This window comes from Colletes latitarsis, chromosome 3, assembly GCF_051014445.1.
Source record: "Colletes latitarsis isolate SP2378_abdomen chromosome 3, iyColLati1, whole genome shotgun sequence".
NCBI lineage: Eukaryota > Metazoa > Arthropoda > Insecta > Hymenoptera > Colletidae > Colletes > Colletes latitarsis.
This window is the reverse complement of record NC_135136.1, coordinates 43,230,199-43,254,806: the sequence shown is the minus strand read 5'-3', so window position 1 is coordinate 43,254,806 and position 24,608 is coordinate 43,230,199. Positions and strand designations below refer to the sequence as shown.

General features: G+C 35.7%; 3 protein-coding genes across 12 annotated transcripts; 2 read left to right on the top strand and 1 right to left on the bottom strand.

Annotated features, from left to right (window-relative positions):
* The first annotated feature begins 5 nt into the window (after positions 1-5).
* Spir (spire type actin nucleation factor) lies at positions 6-14,375 on the top strand. Of its 5 annotated transcripts, none has more exons than XM_076762948.1 (15): positions 6-411; positions 2,445-2,774; positions 4,008-4,039; positions 4,121-4,244; positions 4,381-4,538; positions 4,639-4,860; positions 5,129-5,158; positions 5,659-5,922; positions 6,089-6,230; positions 9,441-9,577; positions 9,663-9,921; positions 10,050-10,360; positions 10,473-10,721; positions 10,783-11,069; positions 11,398-14,375. In XM_076762948.1, exons 2-15 carry the CDS (start codon positions 2,450-2,452, stop codon positions 11,639-11,641), a joined length of 2,784 nt encoding a protein of 927 aa, XP_076619063.1. In that variant the 5' UTR covers positions 6-411; positions 2,445-2,449; the 3' UTR covers positions 11,642-14,375. The 5 variants fall into 5 exon arrangements, with proteins under 5 accessions (XP_076619063.1, XP_076619062.1, XP_076619064.1 ...); XM_076762947.1 differs by lacking the exon at positions 6-411 and adding an exon at positions 1,684-1,861; XM_076762949.1 differs by lacking the exon at positions 6-411 and adding an exon at positions 1,684-1,875.
* On the top strand, positions 6,250-8,357 carry LOC143340708 (uncharacterized). Of its 2 annotated transcripts, none has more exons than XM_076762953.1 (3): positions 6,250-6,953; positions 7,930-8,031; positions 8,142-8,357. In XM_076762953.1, the coding sequence occupies exons 1-3, from the start codon at positions 6,749-6,751 to the stop codon at positions 8,207-8,209; spliced, it is 375 nt and encodes a 124-aa protein (XP_076619068.1). In that variant the 5' UTR covers positions 6,250-6,748; the 3' UTR covers positions 8,210-8,357. The 2 variants fall into 2 exon arrangements, with proteins under 2 accessions (XP_076619068.1, XP_076619067.1); XM_076762952.1 differs by having other exon boundaries at positions 7,930-8,040.
* Positions 14,376-15,184: 809 nt separating the features above from the next.
* Positions 15,185-24,134, bottom strand: Asx (transcriptional regulator additional sex combs). 5 transcript variants are annotated; one of them, XR_013079490.1, is made up of 8 exons: positions 23,494-24,133; positions 23,053-23,312; positions 21,820-22,941; positions 21,455-21,736; positions 20,418-21,239; positions 19,948-20,187; positions 16,017-18,342; positions 15,185-15,898 (listed from the first exon to the last, which is right to left on the bottom strand). XR_013079490.1 is itself a non-coding variant. In XM_076762945.1 (8 exons), exons 1-8 carry the CDS (start codon positions 23,747-23,749, stop codon positions 16,290-16,292), a joined length of 3,294 nt encoding a protein of 1,097 aa, XP_076619060.1. In that variant the 5' UTR covers positions 23,750-24,134; the 3' UTR covers positions 15,185-16,289. The 5 variants fall into 5 exon arrangements, 3 of the variants coding, with proteins under 3 accessions (XP_076619060.1, XP_076619059.1, XP_076619061.1); XR_013079489.1 differs by having other exon boundaries at positions 15,185-17,453; positions 17,490-18,342; XM_076762945.1 differs by having other exon boundaries at positions 15,185-16,327; positions 18,069-18,342; positions 23,494-24,134.
* Positions 24,135-24,608: the final 474 nt, after the last annotated feature.

Here is a 24,608-nt window from a genome sequence, read left to right as displayed (position 1 = left end):
AACACCAGGAATACAGGTTATGGATCGAATGGTAGTTTATCGTAATTCGTACTACCGGTGTTGCTACAGTGCTATTCAATAAAATATGCATGCGTATACGTTAAATATTTCGTTTAGTTAAATTCTATGATGATCGAAGCGGTTGATTATGGCTATAAATGTACGATGAGCAAAGTGTCGCGTCGAGTCTCGATTGTCAATATGCTTGGGGGAAAATTAATATGATCCATGTCAGAAGCTGCGAGCGGAAAGTTCGATGTAAAAGATCACTCGTGCGTGAAACGATTTTTCACTCCGTCCAAAAAGTTATACGAGTGTGTCTTCGAAACGATGAACAGAAAGTGATGTGGTGAAAATCTCGTCGCACGTTTCGTCGAAAATCATACATGTCAACCGCCTAAATAACCAAAAGTACGTATCGAATTCTCATAATACATTTCAATAAATTTCTTTTTAGTTTTGATTTATTTATAATCCACGTATTTTTTGCACGGTTCAAATCGATCGATGATCAATTAAATTTTTTGCAATACGTTGAAAGCAATTATCGGTGGTTTTCGAGGTAATACTGCAATGCGAAAAAACTTATTCTGAATGCAAACTAGTTGCAAGCAGTCATTCAGTTTAAAGAAAGTTAAATAACAAAATGTTTCGAGAAATGTTTCAGCCGCTAAATGATCTTTTAATATGTTATTAATATATGCAATCGGTGAATCAAATCGATATATTTTTATCTTTACATAAAATTGTTACTTATTTATGTTAACTGATTAGACATGTTTCGTGAAATTTCATATAGCAACATGAGTTTGTATACCTGTTCTGAAAGGTATACTACAAGTGAGTGATATAAATATGAACAGTTAACCTTGAACTGTATCACAGAACTTTTGCTTTATTGATCGTTTTTTATATGTAAAATATAAGATACAAAATCAAAGAAGTGATTGATAAATCCAATGGATTATTTGGGGTATCTCGAAATAATATTCTTGAAGGTTGCACGAAATTCTAGTTCAGGTGTAAATACGTATCCGATACGTTCGTTAAAGATGCAAAATGCACATTTACGCTTGATACGCTATCTTATATCGAATTATCGTATCTTATTGTCTACAATTTTTCATTTATCTGCCAACAACGTGCACGTATGCACATAATCGATACTTTGTTGTGCGTAGTAATTGTTGTTTTGAAAATTAATACTTTGGACCGACGCTTCTAGATTTTTGTTCATTTACAAGGACGAATATAGAAATAACTATTGACAATGCAATTGAACACGATTTTGGTTCGCTTGTAATTAATATCTTATGATATCCTGTTTCTTTTCTTTTTTCGAAATCGGTTGTGCAGAAAAGAATATTTAATTAACAATATCGAAATTTTACGAGTCGAACAAAATTTGTCCGAATTACAAAAATAAACGTGAGAATAAAGGAGTTTCCAAGTAGATTAGATAAAGAGTTTATCAGGAACTATTCGCGTTTTTGTCGGTTTCGTCAGTTTTCATTTATTTTTAAATACTTTAACTCGTTGGTAAAGGGGGCGTACGGTGATCACGATATATGTACAATAACTATTATATTTCTTAGTATTTGTCGCTGTCGTTGAATGCGTGACGATAGATAGTAATAAATATTTATCTGGATTGTATGTAGCACTTAAGAGCACCGAGGATCAAGAAAGATACATCAGTCAACTTGGTTTCGTTTAATTCGAAGTACGTGCGTGAACTGATTCCTATGGTCGTCGATTAGGATAATTCTATATGTACTATTCGAGGAATCGTGAAAGTTTACTTACGCGGGAAACGATGTCACTCGACACACGTTACAAATAAAATGGCGGGAAAGGAAAAGTAAACGTATTTACGTACGTTTTTGTCTTTTACATTAAAGATTGTTACAAAGATCGACTGTTAGTGCTTGAAGATCATGTAAAAGTTTTAGAAAAGGTAGATTTACCTTGCACATTCTTTTAAACTTGCTTTTTATTCTTTGCCTCGTGTTATTCGTTTAATGTAGTTTTCATTAATTTCTTCGATGACTTCATTAATTGTATCGTTAATCTTATCGTTTTCGGGTCAATTCTTTATGTCATTTTTGTAAGAATTTTTAGCCTGGTATACTTGTCTGTTTGGTAATGCGCTATCAGTACATGCTAGTTATTTATTAGGCAGGCGGTAATCAATTCAACAAATGAAAACCAATATAAAAAAAGAAAAACAATATATTGTTCTGTTTTTGTATATAAACAAGTATTGTATTTTAAATAAAAATATATACAGAAACAAGTAGTATAGGCGATTGTTTCACTAGTTGTAAATGTTCGTATAGGAAATCGTGTACTACGCCAATACTTGTGTAAAAATTCGAGTTTGAATTTTTAGTTTGATTTCTTTTGTGGTTTTTAAAGAAAGATATGTTGATGGATATTGACAGATAAAATGACGACGCACGAAAAAAGCTCGACATCGTACGATGACGACATTGAAGTCTCGGATGATGAAAAGAAAATTACCGAAAGTAAAGAAGAAGAAGAAAGAACAAGGAAGAGATCGAAGTGTAAGCTTGATGCCAATGGCCGACTGAATTTGAAGGATATTTTATTATCGTTTAACGGACCGGTTAGCCAGGAACAGGCATGGGCATTGTGTTATCAAACGGCCAAAAGTTTATCACGTTTACCGGACAGCAATTTCTATGAACTCTCGGAGTTATCTCAGATCGTCCTTCACAAGGATGGTGATGTTTGGCTCGGCGATCTAATCGGTAAGAGCATTTAATCTTGATCTTTTCAACAATAAGGTTTCTTTAATTCCACGCTTTCTTATCGCTGTATTATTTATTTTTAACTTGATAATGGAAAAAAAACTGAACACAATGCGCTGTGTATTACTCAATGTGGTATATTGTTTATAAAATATAATGATCGTATTATACAATATACATGTATACAGAATGTTTCTTTTAATCCTTGAACGACCGACTCGAGGTTTCTCAATTTCACGAGCTTACTTACTATTAATATTGTTATTTATTAAGAATCAGAACTTTACAACTCTGAAATAAAGTCTGCATGGGTTCAAAGGTACATATGTACATACCTTGGAGTCCGCTGGTAAACTGTTAACTTTGGTATCTATGATATCTCAAAGAGCACATATTCTGATAAGCAACAGTTTATTTGTAGAGTTATATTTTACATTCTTTCAAGGTTATTAACGTTTTTCCGAAACGAAACGTCATTAACGTTTTGCCAAAATAAGACGAAAATCAAGAATACCAATTTGTCGATGGAGGCTTCGTTAAAAAGTTATTAAGAATTAAATTCAAAAATTTTAAATCGTTCTGGAAAAATTATTTTTGGTTGCACGGGTCAATTATAAGCATTTTTCGTGAATAGACATATCCCCAAAATCCTACCCACTTTCGAGAAAAAAATTCAGTATGGGCGGAACTTTAATCTCCCATTAAAATTTTTCCCAGGGGTGGTCGACCACCCTGTATGCGTGCATGACGTGTAAAATTTAAAACTATCGCAATACGATGTTAATAATGCCTGTGATCGAAATTAAATTAACGATACGAACATAAAGTAGTCTGCAAGTTCTGGAAAATTTAGCGCGTCAGATAGCGCATTTAATATGTTGTTAAAATTTGTTGAAAAAGTATGGCATAGATGTATAAATCCTATAACTCATCTAATATTTGTAAATGGCTTGAGACACGTGTTTTGTCAAGTTTGAATGTTTGAGTAACGATACGAATTAATTGTTTGCACGACAAAGTTTTTGATAAGACTATTAATACTACATTTTGCGATATTTTGTTCAAAAAAAAGAGTAATTTGAAGTTATCGAACTTGGCGTAAAAATGATTCGTTGTCGTTTAGATTAAAGGGTTCCGGTTTATTTATAAATCGTCCAATAGTTAGAAGAAATATTTATACATATTGATTTTTTTTATTTATCCGCGCAATTTTGAATTGTGTGTATGTTACAGAATCGAAGCAACCCCTGGTTTCCGAGGAAAAGGTAAGCAATGAAAAGTAGAATCTTTACAGGAACACCAATCATTGATATTTAACGACAAAAATACGTTTCCGTTTGTTGCAGGCAATGTTCTCGTTAGGTATGATGATCTTCAAAGCGCTTGATTTCGGCCTAGACGAACAAGAGGAAAGGCCTTTATCACCAGACCTAGAAGGTCTTATAACGTTAATGACTAGCTCAAATGGAGGTAAAATGAACTATCTAATGGAGAATAAATTACCTGTTCAGATCCATTAAATCTCTTGGTTTAAGTTTATTTATTTTACTTTACGATAAATATGTATTCTTCGTCTAATAATTAAATTATTTCTTTTGGACTGTAGAATGCGAAGGGGAAACCGAAGAACGTCCGCAGGAAACAGATGACGAAGGCATCGAACGAGATTCTAGTGATGCCGATGTAGATGATTTTTTGTCACAAAAAACTAGTGACACGTACGAAGAGAAGGTGTCGATGTATTCGTTAAAAAATGTAATGCAAGTACGTGATGGAAATTGCTTCTACATTTCATTATGCATATGAAATGTATATATTTCTTATAAATAAATATGTATGTAATAACTCGTATATTAATTTATAGTTATGTACCAGGCATATGCAGACTACTGTCGAATCTGCTGAAGCTCATTATAAGGCCGTAATACGGGCATTTGTAGCAGAGGCTTTAGAACTGTCGCAATTTTTGGATACAGTGGCAACTGACAAACTGCAAGCGAGCCAAAGGGAATCCATCAACAACGATGGCAATAAACAAAACTCGATGTCCGTCCAGAATCTTGATACACTAGATTTCATTGACTGGGTAAGATTTAAATAATAACGACACAAAAAATGTTTGTCGTTAAACTAAATTTGCATTTTGCGAAATTAAAATAAGCTCCGCAACGAGAATTAATCGTTGTGCCATAAATTGAAGGCACATTAAACGAATTATCGTACAAGTATGTGAAAATACACGTGATGGTTCGTCTAAATGGATCGACTAACATTACTCTGTCGTATAAAGTCATTTATCATTTTGCAGAGATAAGATATTTGAGATTTATTGACTTGACTCTCTACCGTTATAGACTGACATTAGGATCTGGCGGGCTATACAAGTATGTCATCGTCAATAATTATTTGCGCATGTGAAACGAAAATGTTATAATTTAGCGATGATTATTTCTATGAAGCATGTAGCACGATTAGCGATAATTTTTAGCACTGTTTTGAAATGTTTAATTTAAACATCCTCAAGAAATATTATTGCACCAACTATTTTATAAATGCATGCATTTTTACTGACTTTTTCATTACAAGTAGGCTAATGGGGGTAGGGTATCTTAAAAAGTTGCTCGACTTTAGTTGACAGTTTACTATTATTTATCACTATTATGCTATCTAAAGTAACATAATTATTGAATTATTTTAGATAATAGTTCTTATTGACGCACCCTGTATGTATAATAGGTACCGATTATGCTTAACGTGTTTAAAGACACCAGAGGTGTTTAAAAAGATTTATGCAAATCACTTATTTACGTCGTATATAGATATACATATATAGATATATCGGTCGTAACCGATACCGGAGGAATTAAAAAAACGATTTCGATAGGCACGATTTTGGGTACAAGTAATCCAAGAGTTAAGGAAAGGAGTAAAACTGAAAAAGGTAGAAGCCAACTTGGGTTCGAAGAACACGACTCGTGGACGCGGAAAAGGGGCTGAGTTTGAGTTAACGCCGTACGAAATCTTAATGGATGATATTCGAGAGAGGAGGTATCGTCTTAGGAAAACACCGTCGCCAACGCCACATTTGCGGAAAGACGCTCATGCTATTATTCTGGAATTTATTCGAAGCAGGCCTCCTTTGAAAAAGGTAAACCTTGTTCCTTTCGGGACAGTATTTAATTCCCAATTTCGTCGGCGAGAATTTCTGTTCCCCCGTAAAGAAATGCATTGCTCGCGTGTAAAATGATGTACAGAAACAATTGTACGATACGTAACATTTTTTCAATAGACTTTAGTGATATGATTCTACGCAGGCCTCCGAGAGACAACTACCACCGCTACAGAAGAAGTGGACTTTACGAGAATTACTTATGGAGAGCATAAAAAAGCCACCGAATTTAAGATCTTCGCGGAATCGATACGTTCCCAAGAACGAAAGAACATATCCACAAAGTGGTAAGTTACGTTCTTTGTTTACACGCACGACAACAATATTTGCATGTCTTACGTGTCCTGCTGCTTTATAAAATACATCTTCATTCGTGTATGAATGTTTAATAAATTAATAAAAACTGACGTATTAACTTTACATTTTGTGCATTGATGACTGCGCCCAACGCACGCTGTGAAATCATTCGCAAACAATCATTGCTGAACAACGTGGTACCTCAGTAAGTCTTCCTGAGCTAATTGTGCTATGCTGTAAGTTAAAAATAAAATTGTCGAATATTTTATATTCTTAAAAATTTTAAACCATTTTTAAGTCAAGATTCGAACAGCCCATCGCTAGGTATCTCTTTATGTTAGATCTAATTTTATATATCTGTAAAGATAAAGAATACCTAGACAGAGTTTCGCAAACTATTATTTTGTTTCTTCATTTTGCTCGGTACATGTATTTTTCATCGGACGGGAAAGAAAATGTCTGACCAGAGTCGAGGTCAACACGAGTGCACGCGTACACTCGAAACATTATGGACCAATGGCGCATACACAGCCACGCGGCGCACACGTGCGACTGCATTTTTAACGAAAATATATTTAACGACGAGTATCCATGCGCGGGGATGCGAAGCATGCGCTCGATTCCGCTACAAGCCTCTGACGTTCAAGCGTCTCTTTCACCCCTAATCTCGAGAGTACAGCCTGGAAATTCCACGCAGCACGACCAGAACACCGGTATCTGTGTCTTCATATTTTTATAACAATACTTCCTTTCCAATGCTTGCATCCCGACATTCGCCGTCCCATAGAGTCATCCAAATACTTAATATACGTTCGTCGATCGGACGAATCCGAGCTTCTTGTTACGATAGTGTATACCAGTGGTGCACAAAGTCCGGTCCACGAGTCGATTCGATCCTCCCGTCGAGTTCGTTTTACCCGTAAAATAAATGAACGAGGGTAACCGTAATTAAAATATTTCAATCGGACGATACAATGCACAATTCTCAACTCTATTAACGCGTTACAATTTCGATAAGATCAAACGTTTATACAGCTTGTATCAAACAAACAATGCCAGTCTTCGCATAGATACATTTTAAACAAGCGTGACATTATTCTTAAATTGAAATACATTTACGTACTTTCGTCCTTACTCCAACGTTATTTTATTCGATTTCAGAAAGGTTGTGCGTCACTGGTGTATACCAATTCGATATTCGTATCTCCCTGCCCTGAAGAAAACAAAAGACTATTTGTACGAAAGTAAAAGTACTGTCGGCAAATGTCGCGACTGCACCCGGGCGGTTACGATCGTTTTCTTTCTCGTACGTCTCTACTGGTGTCTCGATCGTGTTTCCAGAAAGGGGTTGGGTTTGAATGAATCATGTTTCGCAGTAGGCAGGCTTAGAGCGTCGTGCGAGCCCCAGACCGACCGCGATCAATAACCGAAAGCGCGCAAAGGCCGAGCTGACGTCGGCTCGAGAGTAACGTCATCGTCCAACAACGAGGCGGATCGGGTGATTCTTCGCTCTTTTGTCGCGCGTTGTTCCCTACACGCATCCCTACACGCGGGGGCGAACAAAAAATAAGGTTCGGCTCTCGAGCGTGAAATCCTATGGGGCGTCGAACGCGTGTCATCACCTAGTAAAGTCGAGTGCATCGAGAAAGAGGATAGGGACACTAACGAGCACGTGTACTTGATGTACAGTCTGTACGCGAGGATCCACGAGCCATCACGGTGTACCAGCTATCCGAGATGATGGAAAACACGAACGGATGAACGTGGTAGACGGCAGCCCGCTGAACGCTGGTAAACCGCGTGAGAATCTCTCTGACATCGACATTTTTCTTTTTCCCTTCGTGGACGACGATACCGTTGACCGAATCGTCGTTGACAAACCGAACGATGTTGGTTCGCAGGCCGCATGATCGACGAGTCGAGGCTAAGGATCGCGAGAGATACCCCCAGCGACCTGTTCGGTTCGTAATCGCTGGAAAATTTGCCCGCCCGTAAAGTAATCGTGCAAGACGAAAGAAACATGTGTTAGAGAAGGTGGGATAGGAGGAAGAGCAAGTAAGGGTTGTAACTATAGGGTCGTAGCTGGTGAGTGTTGGTCTGGGATTATCCCGCATGATAGTCTTGGGTGAAGTTCCACCGTCCAAGCCGGAGCAGGAACAAGAATCCGCGCAGGATGTGGCGGCTCAGTGGTTGCAGACAGAAGACCAGACCAACGCTACGAGCACGTCGACGACCACCACGGCGATGACAACAACGTCCCACGCGACAAACGTGCCTGTTACAATGAGCAGAAGCAGAACGAACGTGCCACCGGTGCCGTTGCCCAGGCAAAGAATCGGCAAGCTTGAGATCAGGATACCGGGAAACAGGAATCGTAAGTCGCGTAGAAGGCGCATTACGGTCGCAGGTAATCATACCATTCATCTTCTCTTCGACCATTGCGACACGGGTAATACGTAATGAATGTTGGCCGATCGACTATCACCTCTAGCGATTTAACAGTATCTTACTACAGTAGAGTTATGGAATATCCGAATAACCGGCATATTTACCTTGATTTTTTCAATCTAAATTTTTCGGTGAAAAAAAAATTTCAAATCGTTTTAAAAAAATTATTTTCAGTTGCGGGGATTAATTAGAATCATTTTTGGTGAATAGACATACCCCCGAAATCCTACCCACTTTCCAGAAAAAAATTCGAATAGGTGGTGAAATTTTTCGGTTATAAAAAAAAAATTTTAAATCATTCTGGAAAAATTATTTTTGGTTGCGGAGGTCAATTACAATCATTTTTTGTGAATACATATACCCTCGAAATCCTACATACTTTCCAGAAAAAAGTCTTTACCGAAAGTATAATGTGTGGCTTTGAGAAAGGTCACAGAGGGGACATTCCAAACGATAATTTTGTAACTCCGACTTTTTAAAAAATAAGTAAATAGTAACATTGTTATTACATGTTACTAACTGCGGATAGGATAATTCTGTATATTTAACTTTATGCGCGCGGGCGCAACGAACGGTTATGCATAATACAAGATTTATTGAGGTACCATCACTTTACAAAATGTCTTTTTTCCCTCTCGGAAGAATAAATCAGTCATATGCCATATTCACCGATCATCGGCATACATATGGTTGTGCTTTTAACAATAATAATCTATCTAGTTAAAGTCTTTTCGCACGAATAAAATTTTTAGATCAAACCCAAAGTAGCGTCGAAGTCAAAGAAAATGAATCACCTACAGCAGCACCAAAACCTCCTCGGAGGGATCTAGATAGTTCAAATTCTACAACAAGCAGACGGAAAGTAATACCTGTGGATTTTGACTTAAAGGTTCATGATTTTTACATCTTAAACACATGTTTCCTCTAAAAAGTACTGTTCTGGACTAACTAACTTTCTTTCCCCTAATAAACAGCTCGACGCAGAAGACGAGGACGATGACGAAGATTACAATGAGGAATTTACGGTAACAAGATTCGAAGAAGAGGATGAAGCAACGAATTACTGGCAACTTAAAGAGGACTACTCGTTCGCAGATAGAGGCAGTGCTCGCAACAGGCATAAAGATCAGAGAGATGATGACGAAGTAGGTTCTGCTAATCCTTGGCGAAAGACGGGAGGACTTCGTCTGACGAGAAACGAGTATCACCGATTTTGCGACGCTCAACTCGAATGTAATTATCATTTGCAAAACTAACATTTGGCTCAAAAAATGTACCACGAATTCCACACAATGTTATCGTGCAAGGGATTAATATTTGATACTTGATATTTTTAAACCACCGCCAATTTTATTTTGCAGCTTATGACCTTGCAACGCAATGCCCATCTAGAAGAGCGTCGGCTCGAAAACACGCGGCCAAACGCAGCATAGCTTTAACAGCACTAACTGGTACTACTTCCCTTCCTCATTCGAGACCGCAGAGTCGTCAACACGTAGGTGTAACAGAGTCGACATTGAGTCAGGGCCCGAGTCCTAATATCAGCTTGAATCCTAGTCCAAGTCTGAGTCCTCAACCAAGAGCAAGACAGCCGCGCCGTTCCCAAACAATTGCCGAAGGTACAAAAGATACAGAAGAACAACCTGAAGACTGGCAAGATGATAAAGGACAGGTAGGAAATACGTTGCAATACTCGGGTAGCAAAAAGTTCAAGAACTATCTTAACTAGTGGTGGAGGAAGAAAGACTAGAAATAGTCTCCTGAGGGAATATTTCATTTTCTAGAAACCTACGTTACGTGACATGTTCCTGGATGAAAGACTTTCTCTAACTCTTGAGGAGATTGTGCATATACGTAGTGTACTTACAAAAGCTGAATTGGAATCTCTACCTGTAGAAGGTCGCGTAAAAGAAGACGTAGAAAAAAGGCGCGTCTGTTTCCTTTGCCTAAAGACTAGATTCGGACTGTTAGGTCCTTGGGGACAACGTTGTCGTTTATGCGAAAGGACCGTATGCGTAAAGTGTTATTCAAAAGTAAGTTCTCGATTTAACTAGCTAAATTACCTATGTTTTAACCAAATATTTAATATTTCAGATGCGAATTCCAACGGAACATTTTGCACATGTTCCTGTGGTTCTATTGTCACCTGGTCTTCTTCTTTCTCCGTCATCCTCGGAACCGGATACTAGTAAGAGTTCCTGGCTTAGAGGCAGCGGAGCAGCTGGATCTGCACCGGCATCACCAGCCTCTAGACGCAAAGATTCGTCGCTAAAGAGCGTGACGCCTTCATCTACGCCGACTACTACACCTGTTTTGATACTAACACCGACCTCGACACCGCCTTCTCATGCCCGCAGAGAAATGGACAACCATGATAAGAGGTGATCTTAAGTGATAATTCGTTACTCATATATCAATGAGCATTAATTTCTTTACATTAGCATGGGAGGACCGCACAAGTGCGTACAAAATTTGGGAGCCTCACCTGACATTTTAACACTATTTCTACCGCGATTTTATGCATACTTCCAGTGAAGAGCATAACTGTATCAATAACCAGGGAGGTCACGTAGAGACTCGCACCATCCCCCACTCCTCAATATTTCTCGTGCTGTGCCGACAGAAATACCCTTCCGTTCACACCATCCAGAGCGACTCTACTCGCAGGAATTATAAAAATTTAAGTTAACTTCAAATTCTGTGACGCAGGAGTTACAAAAGCAGCGGTAGCCCAGCCAATGTACCGTCACCAAAAGCGTTCTCCAGTTTCACTAGTCACAGCCCAGAACAACGATTGGCTGCAGAACGATTGCGAGGAGTCTCCATGGTCGTATGTCACGATTGTCGCATAATGGTGATACAGATAATTAAAAGTTCAAGAACAACACGGGCTACGATACGCAACAATGTCATTTCGCGACTTACTTTGAACCTTTCGCCAGCCTACGTTTGAAATTCTTCCCACTCTTCCCACTTTCCCCCCAAGAAACCAGATGTTCCATGCACCAGATTTCTATTGGAAGAAGGCGCGTCATCTCGTTTTTAATTCTGATAAATGGGTATAAAATGCTACAATGCCAGTAAGTGAGGCACGTAGATTAGATTCCTTCTCCTTGTACCAATGTCTTGTTCTCGTTGTACTGTTAATATTCTATGAATAGTTGTCAGCATCTCTCTAATACAACGAGCATATCAGTTGCTATGAATTGTGATCGTATTTCAAAGGGTCAACTGTTATATTGGTTCTAAAAAATCATTATGCAACGATGATAAAGCATTATATACAATCATTTACGTTTAACACGGCTCTGAAGCAGAGTTCTTTAGAAGTAATTCGTTTCGTTCCTGCTGTGCAGTTATCTGAAATGATAATTAAAAAATTAACACTCAAAGTAGTATTTTTTTATGAAACAAATAGCATCCAATTATCGTTTATAACAAAATTTGTTACTATTAAAGAAAGTGGGCCAGGAAGCTTTGTTTAAAAATCGAAGATAGAAAATGTTGGAGGTAGAGTGAGCAAAAAAAAAAAAACAAGAAAAAAAACAAAAAAATAGGTCTATAATATTTCATTAATAAATGGTGGAACTTGAAACACGAGGAATCTAGTACGAGAAACCGGCATACAGTGGCGTCTAATATAGTCTACGTACCTACATACAGGCTTATATCTAAGTAGTATCGTTAATGCATGCAAATTTGAAAAATTATATAATTAGAGTCGAATATTTCATTATGAATGGCTAAGACTCCATTTTAGTTCGCAACGGTGGTGAACTACTTTTGCTTCCTAATTCAATGATAATTACTATAGCGATAATCTTAATAATAAAAATAATTCTAACGCGCTATGTGCATTCCCAGCTCATAAAAGTTGGGAATCCTTGTTTAAGTTGATTAATTATTTCAGGCACGAATATTATGTATGTTCGCTTCCACATTGTTGTGAACGTTAAATTTAAGTAATATCGCATTTAAATTAAAATTTAGTTGAGGGAATTTTCTGATGGGGATCAGTGACAAAGTAAAAATGTTGATACGCTAACGTATTCAATAAATATACATGTGCCAGAACATCTATTTCATGCTATTATGTTGAAGTGATTGCAAGTTTAAATCAATACATTATATTTTTTTGAATTTCAATTTAGAAACGTAAATTTTTGCATTGTGCCACATTTTTTGGTGTTTAATTTTTATGCAATGTATGACTGTTTATTCTGTCTAATTGTTAACATCTTTACTTTCATTAATAATTCAATTAAGGCGAGAGGTATGCGTACATAAGTCCACATATTTATCTAGTTAGAGAATTAATCAAATACTCTAATAACACCCAAAGATATTTTTTTTTGCGTCCGTGTGACATCAGTTTACATCCTAAGAAATATTATTTAATTTACAGAGTCAAAGTCGGATGCACAATTGTATAATATGTCTGTGGTGATAAAATTCGTTAATTTAAATTTTTGTATAATCGTGATATTAATTTATTATTTTATATGTTCAATATTTATTATAATTATTTATTCAACACTGCGCATTATTCAATGGAGGTGTTTCTCTTTAGACTGTAAATATAATTGTGGATATATTTTGTGGGTTTAGTATGAATGTGTAGTGTAATTTTCTTACTTTATTGTTTGTTATTATTATTTAAAATATTACTCATTTGTACAAAGTTTAATACTAAGTGCTAAAAGATACTTTGTTCCCTTCTGTATTTAATATGATTTTTGAATGAATTAATTGTACGCTGAAACAAATCGTGAGGCGGAAAGAGAATGCATTATGAAGTGGCTCTTGTTGCAGTCACATTTATAGGGAATTAGTACAATGAAGTGGCTGTTCGCTTGTACAGATTAGTGCTGTTAAAGAGGAAATGTACAAACGTAAACCGATAACGATTCAGAGTACAAACGAAGAATGCAAATTGCGCTATGATTAAATGCTGGTACGGTCTAGCACTGAATTGTATATGTAACAGTGAAAACTATAAATTTGTTGATATGTAATGTACATTGGTGAATTCTACAAATGAGCGGATTGGTTCGGTTGAAATGGAATTAATTTATTTTTTTAGTCGCAGGTAGATTCCCAATGATTTTCAGCAAAAATCAAAATAATATACTTCATAGTACCTTGAAATAATGTACAATAATAGATTACTGAAAACGAAAACTATGTAACGAAGAATCCCTCAAACATTTTGTGTGGATATAAGCATGAACCTGTAGAACATTACTGTAATAAAATTAAACTAGAACTTCTCACAACAGAGTCACAACGGCATGACATTACAACAAGGTGTAAGAGGATTTAATATGGAAAATTATTGATTATATTAATTTATCGTTTTTTATGTGCAATGTATATGTATACCAATGAATGATCATTAGAAATCTTGTTTTTATGATGAAAGTGACCAAAATATATTTTATTCCAATCCATTACTCAAAGTGTTATCTCCAAACAAAAGTTTTACACTTTATTATTTTGTACTCTATTGTAATTCTTAAAATGATTACTCTTTATGTACAAGATTATTTTTATAAAATGACCGACGTAAATATCTAAATATCTAAATTGGTCTATTTATAAATATCCTCCTGTACATTGTAATTACCATTCGTAAAAATCAACATTGAAATATAACGATTAAATTATGAAACACCTTTAAAAAATAATGAAGACTGTTAACGAGTTATTTTTTTTATAATATATACCGTTCAACAGAATCAAAAATCATTTTTGATTCGAAGCGCAACTGAAGTCGCTATATGTAATATCTACGTATAATAGTTGTCAGTATAAAAGTCGATTCGAATATCCTGCGGATAAAAGCAAAGAATGTCAAATAACACATCGGTACAGATTATAATTATTATTGTATAAAATGAGATCCCGTAAATGTATGAGATCATTAGTATTAACATTTCTACATCTTATTATTATTAATATTTAGTTATCAATTCCTTGAATGATCGAGACTCCAAAATATTCGAATCGATTGTTCGAAATTTTGCGTATGCCTTTATTCTTTTATTGCCATCGAAGCGCCATCAAATTTAATTTAAATCAGTCGAAATCTTAATTAATTAGAAAATAAAAACCTACTTCGTTTTACGTTCCTCGAAAGACTCGTGCGCCAGTTCTAACATTAATCAGGCGACGAATTATCGTTAAAAATTTTATTTCGAAGATCGTACAGTATCAATCATTCTTTTGAAACGGATGTTTGCTGCGCCTCATCTATAAAATCACGGTAAAAAACGAAATGTTTCGTGTATGTAACTTACATGTGTAATTAAAGCAACAGTTCTTCGACAATTGATTATTTAAGTTCGCATTATTATCTTTATAACGAAATTTAATCAAATCTCGCACTATATCTTGCAAAACTTGCTTACCAATTAATTAATATAACACACACTAAGCCTAATTTCATACGATGCATATAAAAAATAATATTTACATGTAATACTGACACGTCACAAAATTTTCAATGGATTTATTGAAAGAATGAAACTTATACTGGTAAACAAGTACAATATTGCATAGCGGAAATTCCAGTGAGAAACATTATCACAGCCGTTAATTCTATTAGATGCGTATGAGAAAATGGAAAATCACATTGATAAAAAAATGTCGATAGTGTTTGTTTAAAATATAAGAATATAAGAGAAGTTACAAGAAAACAAGATTATGCAAATAAATGCATAAAGTATTGTATACATTATTAAAATTCAAATGTAATACAAATACACTTTAAAACACGTAAACATTAATTCATAGATATAAAAGTACTTGAACGCTTGCAATAAAAATGTTTTAATAGACAAGATTAAGATTATAGATTGTATTTACAAAATTTGAAGAATATAATAATATAATAATGTGTGTTACCGCTTATAAAACATTTATTGAGAATCTAAGCTAATTTGCTATTTGAATACGTTTCTGACTTCCATAAAGCTTAGTTTTACAATAACTGCTTCATCGTTGATACATACATTGCGAGATTTTCTTCAAACTTTGCCAATGTAATCTTGATAATTGTGTCGTACAGTTACGGTACAATATCGTCTCTAAAATTCAGTATAACTTACATATTCTGTTTCTTACAGTGATCGGCTGCAAGAGTTAGAATACTAGTGTAATTACCCATTCTATGAAGAATGATTGCTTTCTCAATGATTGAAGTATTATGCTGCGAAGCAAATTTGTATGGTAAGTCTCTGCTTTATCACGTTAATATTATTCATAATTCTCGTAACAAAGCCCGGAAAGCAATGAAAATAATGTCATGGTTTAAAAGGAATACTCACATCTGACTTAATGCTACTTTTTAATTTCAGCACTTTTAAATATAGAATATCTTTGTACATACACGTAAGTGGCTATTGCTGTTTTCGACAGGTAATATGTTATTGTTTAAAGTACGAATTCAGCGCGCGTTAACGTTGCATCGCGATGCAGAATCACCAAGAGCGGCGTGATAGATACGAAGTTCGTAGGTACCAGAAGTGGCGTGCAAACTGCATCGGAGAAATTAGCATTGCCGTTTCCGTTTCTGCTCGAGTACCACTTGTCCACAACGCTCACGATCGCCAAATCCGCACTTTAGTCATCACGTACACTGCGCATATTAAACGAATTTACACATTAAACGAATATGATTTTATTTACATTTGAGCGACAAATACACAATAGTTTTCTATCGAATTCGCAATAATACTACTTGTCTTTATCGATGATTCCAAATTAAACATATCGATACGAAAATTCAATGATACGCGCGTGAACGTAACTCTCATCGTATGTGTTGGTTTGAAAAAGATGATGATATTGTATAACGTGTAATTAACTCCTTTCTAGCGAAATACGATCATGTTAATTATGCTTATGACAGACACAACGATCGTGATCCAGTATTCGACTACCAGTTGCATAAGAAAATAATACGACAGATTTAGATCCTTGCGAGTCTGTCCATAAAGTTAAGAGAGTCATACAACTCGCGTAAATATCTGATAAACATACTTGAAAAAATGATTGTTCGAAATGTGAATTATATACATAATGCAATCTCGGTCGTGGAACTATGACTGGTTTACTTTTTTTTATGTGTTCTATATCTCACTCGTGACGTTTAATTTCACACTAACGCGAAGCAAATATAACGTATTCGATACTATCTTAGAGAACTGTTTACAACGTAGTGAGAGGTAAAGCTAAAATACGTAAACTCTACATTTTAATATCTAATCAGATTTTGTCATTGTTGGCAATAGATTAATAATAATAACCATCGATATTCATCGAAAGATATTCCTGTACAGAATGTTCTATAGTAACTTGTTCATGACGAACAGAAATCTGTTCGCCGTGTTAAGAGAAACGATTACAAGAGAGCATGTAAGAATAATTTTTCGATATTTTCAATAAGTTCCAGATCACTGTATACAGAAATATCTTCCACGTAATAAGAATAAACTTAATTTTCGTTAATAAATAAATAGTAAAGACGCGTATTAAAGAATGTGATGTTTACTGGAAGACGGTATTAGAGTCTGACTGTAAGAGGTTTATCTTTATCTTATTAGACAAAAGGACGCGAGAATACAGTTGCAACATTTTAATTACTAAGATAACCAAGGTATCCGCTCCCTTTTATTCTATAAAAGTTCAATCAATTAAAAATCATTTATAAAAACAATTAAAAACATCATTCGGTCAAAAATAATTCTGTTAAAAACTTGTTACTAATGGCATTCGTTAAAAAAAAAAAACAAAAAAACAAAAACAAATATAATAAAATGATACACAGCAAGATATAAAAAAGTTCTTGTACACAATAAAACACCGATTAATACTGACAAATAATCACAAAATTCACACGATTAAAAGAATTTCTAAATAATTGCAACTATATTCATCGATCCTTTCAACTACGCAAACCACCGTTCACGCTAAAGTGCTGGACAACAAACTCGGCTGTTCGCTGAAACATGAAATCTCATCTATTTGAAATTCATGCATATATATATATATATATATGTATATATATATATATTCACGGTTTTCAATTCTTATTTTTTTTCAGTTTTTTCTTTTTTAATAAAGATCCGAAGAAACAACGACGCCTCTAATATCTGCCTCTATTTCCGTAATTTGATACTCAGCACTCTCGTCGCACGGCTCTAAATTTATACATAAACAATCGGTAAACAATGATTAACGTATCAGACAGGTAGCACAAATACGTTGAGGCCCAATACAGTCGTCGTGACAAAAGGCGCCACACTGCCGGCATATTACCATAGCACCTCGCATGTTACATTCGCATGGGGGTGGTGGATCTCCACCCATTATCATACCGGGTGCTCCAGGTTCGGCGCCACCACCTCCTCTGCCATCGGCTCCCCTTGCTTTCAACGTTACGGCTTGATGCGAACCCTCTCCTGCGCTGGCTGGTCTACCGCGCACTAAATGCACCCCAACTCCCATTCCAGCAATCTGCGGAGGCAGAGGCGGAGCGGAAGACGCCCTCGGAGCACTATCTCCGACGCCTGTCCTTTGCACGAGTATGTATTGCCCTAATCCACCCGTAGTTGTGGATCCTAACTGCGCTACGGTATTGCTCTCTGGAACCTAAAAATTTTGTCATGTTAATAACTAGTAGAGCTCCTCCTTTTTTTTCTTTTTTTCTTTTTTGAGTAAATTTGTAATTTTGTTCACATTACAATTTAACACGTTGACAACCACATTCGAATGACGGTGTTTTTATGAAATATCAAGAATATTTTAGAGTAAAGCAATTATGTGTATAGTAACAACATACTGATTTGTGCTGAGTCATTAACGTGTTAATATTGCTACAATCATAACGGAAAACACATGACTTTCATGTTCGATAAACCCTAATAAATTACAGTTAACACTTTAACGGCCACTGTCACGTGTACGTGATTTTGCTGTTTCAGTCACCATATCAATAACCATTCAACTTATTATGTTTATTCTAGCATTCTCGTCTGCTGCTTCGCTTTAATCACATCGAGTTAAATTCGCAAGACTCTTCACATGAAACGTGTAGCTATCAAAGTGTCAACGATAAGCCTTCTTCCGTTACCCTTACATTTTATTATCAAACGTAAGTATGCGAAACGCATCGGTCGAATATTTTTTTCGTTCACTTGTTGTTCAGTTTCATAATACTATCCTCTCTGAAACTGAAGATCGTAATATCGTCCTCACTATTATTAGAAACTCAAAACTAGTAAGAAGAGTTATTTATTTGGGTACCTGTATGATACAGTGATCATCACAAACCAACCGCAAGATTAGCACTGTACACACAGAAAAATATGAAATAGTACATGATACAAGCTTGAGTTTCTATTTTATACGAGCGATTTGTATGAAAATTGCAAGAATAAATAAATGGAAATAAGCATGTTTGTGTTTGTCTAACGCGGTGTTTCTCAACGGGAATTATATGGCCCCCAATGAGCCATGCCATTTTTTTTGGGAGCCATAAATAAGAGATATGCAAATGAGATGCCATAAAAATGTCTAAGTAACTCATAAAAAACATTATCAAATTCTATAATATTATAGCTTGATAAATATACGATGCCAATTGTTAATAGTTAATATTCTTATTCGATCGAATTTATCAAGTTCTTCACCTATTATTAAATACTTGTAACCATTGCGACATTATGAATAGAGATGAATTTCAACATGTACCAAAAGTTTTTTATTCTATGTTTTGAATTATTGTATTTTCTTATATATTTATAGTAAATATATGATTTTTACTAACGAAAAGAAACCACAATGGAAGAGGAGAGGGGCACAGAAATAAATAATACTTAGAAGTGGGGCATACATAAACCAAAAAAAGATTAAAAAACACTGTTCTAACTTACTATTTTATCCAAATTTGCATTGCGTTGAAATGTTCCGAATGTTATGAAATCCTTCATAAACTTTTCAGCTTAATAGCTTTGCATACGCTTCTAACTTATGGCAGTTTAATATCAGTAACAAGGTACTTGATAAAAAACAAAGTTGTAAATATGCTCAAATTGAAAGTTCTTACATATCTATGAATTTTTTATAGTTTTTTAATTGATGAAATTAACATTTACGACGATTTATGCGAACTATACAGTTTTAAAACGAGAATAAAACAGAAGAAAAATAGTGCAAGCTACTACAATATGAAATTTTTAAAGATATGTGTCGTACCTCTGCTGACGTAGCTTGCCGCGCTGTAGCGAACACATGTCTCAGCATAACTGCTTGCGTTTTATTTTGAGTTTGTTTGTTGTGTTGTATTGTTTGTGGTGGTTTTTGAGTTTTGACAGTCGTAATTGTACGACCGCCAGATTTATTGGTAGTAAATGCTCCATCACCTCTGGCAAGTAAGCTAGGCGGAGGTTTTAAATGAGCTTTCAACTGATCTCTATTTGGTGAGCTTTGTATAACCTGTAAAGATAAAAAAACGTTTACGTTTACTGGAATAGTGAAAATTAGACGTGTTACTAATTTTGTTTTTTGAAAATCCAAAAATCTAATATCACGGAATTAAAAGAAGAGGAATTGAAACTTTGAATTAAATTTCAAATATTATATCTTTTGAACTTTGAAAATAAGTATCGTTGTTTTACTCTCCAGGTTCTTAAAACATTATATAATATAACTGTGTCTTGAATTACCGCTTGACATATTTGGTAACTACGTTCCAAATTAACAGCACCGGGTGGTTCTTTCGTAGTACTACGAGATCTGCCTCCTCCTTGTTCTTTATTATTATTTCTAGAACCTCTCTGACTGCCTTGATTAGTAGAACGCGAAGATCTCGAGGATACCGCGACCGTTGCTCCAGGATATTGTTGTTGTTGTATGGTTGCTACGACTTGTCGCGGTTGTGCAGGTGCCGATGCCTGATGTTGAATAACAATAGTGTTTTGAGCACGATTCTGAGGCTGGACACCGATCGTAGCCGGTACGGCATTCGGAACTTGATTTTGTGTCACGTTGCTTCTAACATTCCGTGCATTGTTATTTTGGGGATTTAATTGAACCTCTTCTTGCGTTCTCATTATGTTCACTTGTGAATTTGTATTTTGTTGATTCGGAAGTTGAGCAGATATCGGGGACGTGCTATTCAAGGGCGGGGCAACGTTTTGATCAGAATGAAAACTAGTTTGGACGAATCTGATAGATTGCAATTGCGGAAAAGCAATGATGGGTGAACTTTGAGACTGAAAGTTCTTCATAATACAACTTGTGCCCGGCGTACCGATTGCGAGACTTTCTGACTGAAACGGAGTTCCTTGAACAACTGGTAATTGGATACAGTTGACTGATTCCACGTTTGAATCCGCATTGATAAACTGTTGAGATTGATTCGTTGAATCAGTTGTAGTAGGTGTGTCGTTACATTCGTCCTGAGTAGTCACGGTAATGTTAGCAGCTACAGATCCATCTAGAGCTGCAGCAACTAATGGCCACGGAACTTGAAGCTCTTCCTGTGTCTTCGCAAAGTAAACAAAACTTCCATTAATATTCTCTTCTCGTAGTTTAGTTACTATATACACTCATACACGAAAGTATGTCCGATCACATTTGTCCAAGCAAATATGTCCTAAATGGTTAAAGTTATACGGTTTTAAGTCAGCTACAAACGTTCGAATACTTTCGTGTATGAGAATGCGTGTGTATGTATATATATATGCATATATATACTTACTCTATTGTTATTATTAATATTATTAACCGTTGGATCTACCGACCAACTACACTCTAGCATTTCAGAACAAACATAATTATTAGCCTCTCGAAGAGCTTCGTCTTCATTTCCGCCGTTAACATCTTGCTGATCTCTAGTGGTCTCTGGCTGTACCGAAACTACTTGCGTTTCGGTCTCTTCTCTATTGTTTGTACCCATCTCCATTCCATCAAGAATAGGATACATTATTTCTTCGGGGCATCCCGAAATTTCTTCATACGCTTCGCGCATTTCACCCCTCACCTAACAAAAAAACGCATTAACATTTTTGTACGATCGATTAAGCTTATCATTTTTATTTTTGTATAGACAGTATAAGTTTTCACCTCCAATTCATGAATCCGTTGTAATGTTTCACTATCAATCTCCATTCCTTCGGGAATCTGTGATTCGCCGTCTGTTGGATTCTCATGAGAAACCTGAGGTGTTTCAGTCTGATTGTTGCTAATCAACGTAGAATCTTCTATAACAATTTCTGTCGATCTAACTTGATCGTGCGACGGTGACGTTTCGAGCATTGTTGTAGTTTCACAATCAGAAATTGGATAAATTTGTTCCTCGGATATTTGAGACATTTGTTCCTTTGATATTTGAGGTATTTGATCTATTGGAGTTTGAGGCGTGCATTCCGTCGCTATTTGAGATGCTGTTTCGCTAGGCGTGTGCGATACTCGTTCTATTTGTTCACTGGATATCGACAATGTACTTTCTTCGGGTAAAAGTTTTGTATTTTCTTCTGTAACTTCAAGTATATGATCTTTCATTGACTGGAGATCCTTTTCGCTATCGGATAAGTGAATTTCCTCTTCGTATGTATTCGATATATTTTCCTGACAAACTTCCGTTATTATTTCACTCTCTTCGACCATATCTTCCTTTTCTGGAAGCGTAATAACTTTTTCATCTTCTTCCGCTTTATCCGGTTGCATTTCGGTATCCACTATTGTTTCTACAGAACTCATGTTTACAGATTCTAAATGTTTTTCATCTATTAATGTATGCGTTGTATCATTATATTCTGCTGGTAGTAATTCTTGTATTCGTGCAGTTTCATTCAATTCGTCTGTATTATCTATGCTAGTTTCAATTTTACAATTATCTTCTTCAACTTTATCTTCTGACATAATAATAGGACAAGGAGTATCCAATGTAGGTGTATCCACATTGGATTCCAAACGAAGTCTTAAACTTGAACGCGTTACAGCACCGCTAGATCTTGATTCCGAAATACAGTGGAGACCCGATCTAAGTTTGGGCTCGCGTTTTTCACCCCATATTGGTTCGAAATGTTTTACTTTCCATGGATCTAATTTATTCTTGTCTCTTTCAGCTTCCATCTTCAATCGTTGTTGATTTTCTGGAGTAAATTCTCCTTCCGCCAAGCGTTTACGCCATTCCAGACATGCTCGCGCAAAGAATTCATTGTTTAATCCGGATGTGGCGGCATCCTAACAGCAACAGACAAAGTATACACTCACAAAAATCATATTCATTTTGAAGACTTGATAAAAGAACACAAATATTGATATGCTATAAAGAAAACATATTGTCAACGCTACCTGTCTATCTACAGCAGGCAAAAGTTGCGCAAGTTTTCTTTGATACAGAGGTGGTAAACCTTGAAAGGTATGCCTATTTAAAAGAGCACGTAAACTTGTGCTTGCTAGAATACTTGCTGGAGACTCGAGATCTACAAGACCAGCCTCCAGCTGTGCAGTCGCTGACAATCTCTTCGTTGATCGTCTACGCCCAGACTTTAAACTAAATCCTGGCAAACTAGCCAGGACTTCTCTCATTGTGGCAGCAGGCTCTTCTGTAGCTATATTTATTTAAAGTTACATTAAAATATATAACATGAATACATGGAAAAAACTATTAAACCAAGATACATATAGATACGCACAGATAGATTTTTATCTGAGTGTTAATTTTTAATATAATTTACAAATATGTATCTATTCATAAACAATGTTTTGTATCAGTCAAAACAACCGACTCACTATTGTTAATGTGCTGTACATTGTTGACCGGAGATGGTGGATCATTCGGTGGAGGTGGTGGTAATGGTTTAACGACAATCCTTGGCAGAGTACGAGAATTGCCAGCTGCTATGGTTGTGTTTTTCCTACGTCTTTTGGCCTGTTGTCGTAGTGCATGTTTGATAACTTTTTTACTGTGCACCATGCTAGAATAGCCAGAGCAACCTGGACTAGTTTCACACCCTTCACCTTTGGCAAGTTCTACATCTGTGTCCATGACAGTACCTATACTTCAGACATTGTCGAGCGAAATGCCGGTGAATCGAACATAAACCCACGGTACCGCTCTGTTCGACGAAACGATTTCGTAATGATTTATTTCATATTGCGGTAGAAGGTTCAAGAATATAATTATTTTCTCTCTCTCAAGAAATAAACAATCTTCAATAACAGCACCTTCGTGACATTTTGAAGCAATCGAAAATGAGTGTAAACGTTTCACGCAATATCTTTTAATTCATGTCGTTTGAACGGCAATATACACACAAAATCCCAGCGAACATACAAATTTCGCTGTTTCTCAATCAATTGGCAAAGTGCCATTCGGAAAAACTCGCAACGTTCCGCTTCTATCAGCCATATTGTATTTACATATTTATACCATAGAACACCATAATACCATAGATATTAAACTTGATTTGATAGTTTTTACTATTCGTATTAAAGTTATCTTTAAAAAAAATCAAGTTAAATTAAAAATAACGGGGAATCTATTATGTATGAGAATATGTAAAACCATATTGGATACATGGTTTACAGTACTTGAACCAGAACGATATTTTTGGAAAGAACGAATTAATTCTTGCATCGAAAACATTTTACTTTTTGTGAGATATGTGCACAAAGTACATTTCTTTTTTGCAAATGATAAAAATGGACAAGCATACTGATCGAATATCGCAAGACCAATGAAAAACGAACATTTTAAATATGTAGCGAGGACGAAGAACTAGATTTTTGATTGGACAATTTACTCCCTTCGAATAAAAGTTCCATACATTCTACCAACGAAATATCAACTTACTTCCTAATTTTGTTCGTTTCATCATACACGTGAGTAGATGCATAAATAGTAA

Excerpts from the sequence above, each read along its gene's own strand:
- Asx (XM_076762944.1), bottom strand. The coding sequence starts at position 23,749 with ATGGACACAGATGTAGAACTTGCCAAAGGTGAAGGGTGTGAAACTAGT. Across the intron at positions 22,942-23,052 it reads TGCCTGCTGTAGATAGACAG|GATGCCGCCACATCCGGATT; the intron begins GTAGCGTTGACA and ends TGTTGCTGTTAG. Across the intron at positions 21,240-21,454 it reads ATATTAATAATAACAATAGA|ACACAGGAAGAGCTTCAAGT; the intron begins GTAAGTATATAT and ends TACTTTGCGAAG.
- Spir (XM_076762948.1), top strand. The coding sequence starts at position 2,450 with ATGACGACGCACGAAAAAAGCTCGACATCGTACGATGACGACATTGAA. Across the intron at positions 2,775-4,007 it reads TTGGCTCGGCGATCTAATCG|AATCGAAGCAACCCCTGGTT; the intron begins GTAAGAGCATTT and ends TGTATGTTACAG. Across the intron at positions 9,922-10,049 it reads TTGCGACGCTCAACTCGAAT|CTTATGACCTTGCAACGCAA; the intron begins GTAATTATCATT and ends TTTATTTTGCAG.
- LOC143340708 (XM_076762952.1), top strand. The coding sequence starts at position 6,749 with ATGGACCAATGGCGCATACACAGCCACGCGGCGCACACGTGCGACTGC. Across the intron at positions 6,954-7,929 it reads GCAGCACGACCAGAACACCG|TCTGTACGCGAGGATCCACG; the intron begins GTATCTGTGTCT and ends CTTGATGTACAG. Across the intron at positions 8,041-8,141 it reads GCTGAACGCTGGTAAACCGC|GCCGCATGATCGACGAGTCG; the intron begins GTGAGAATCTCT and ends GTTGGTTCGCAG.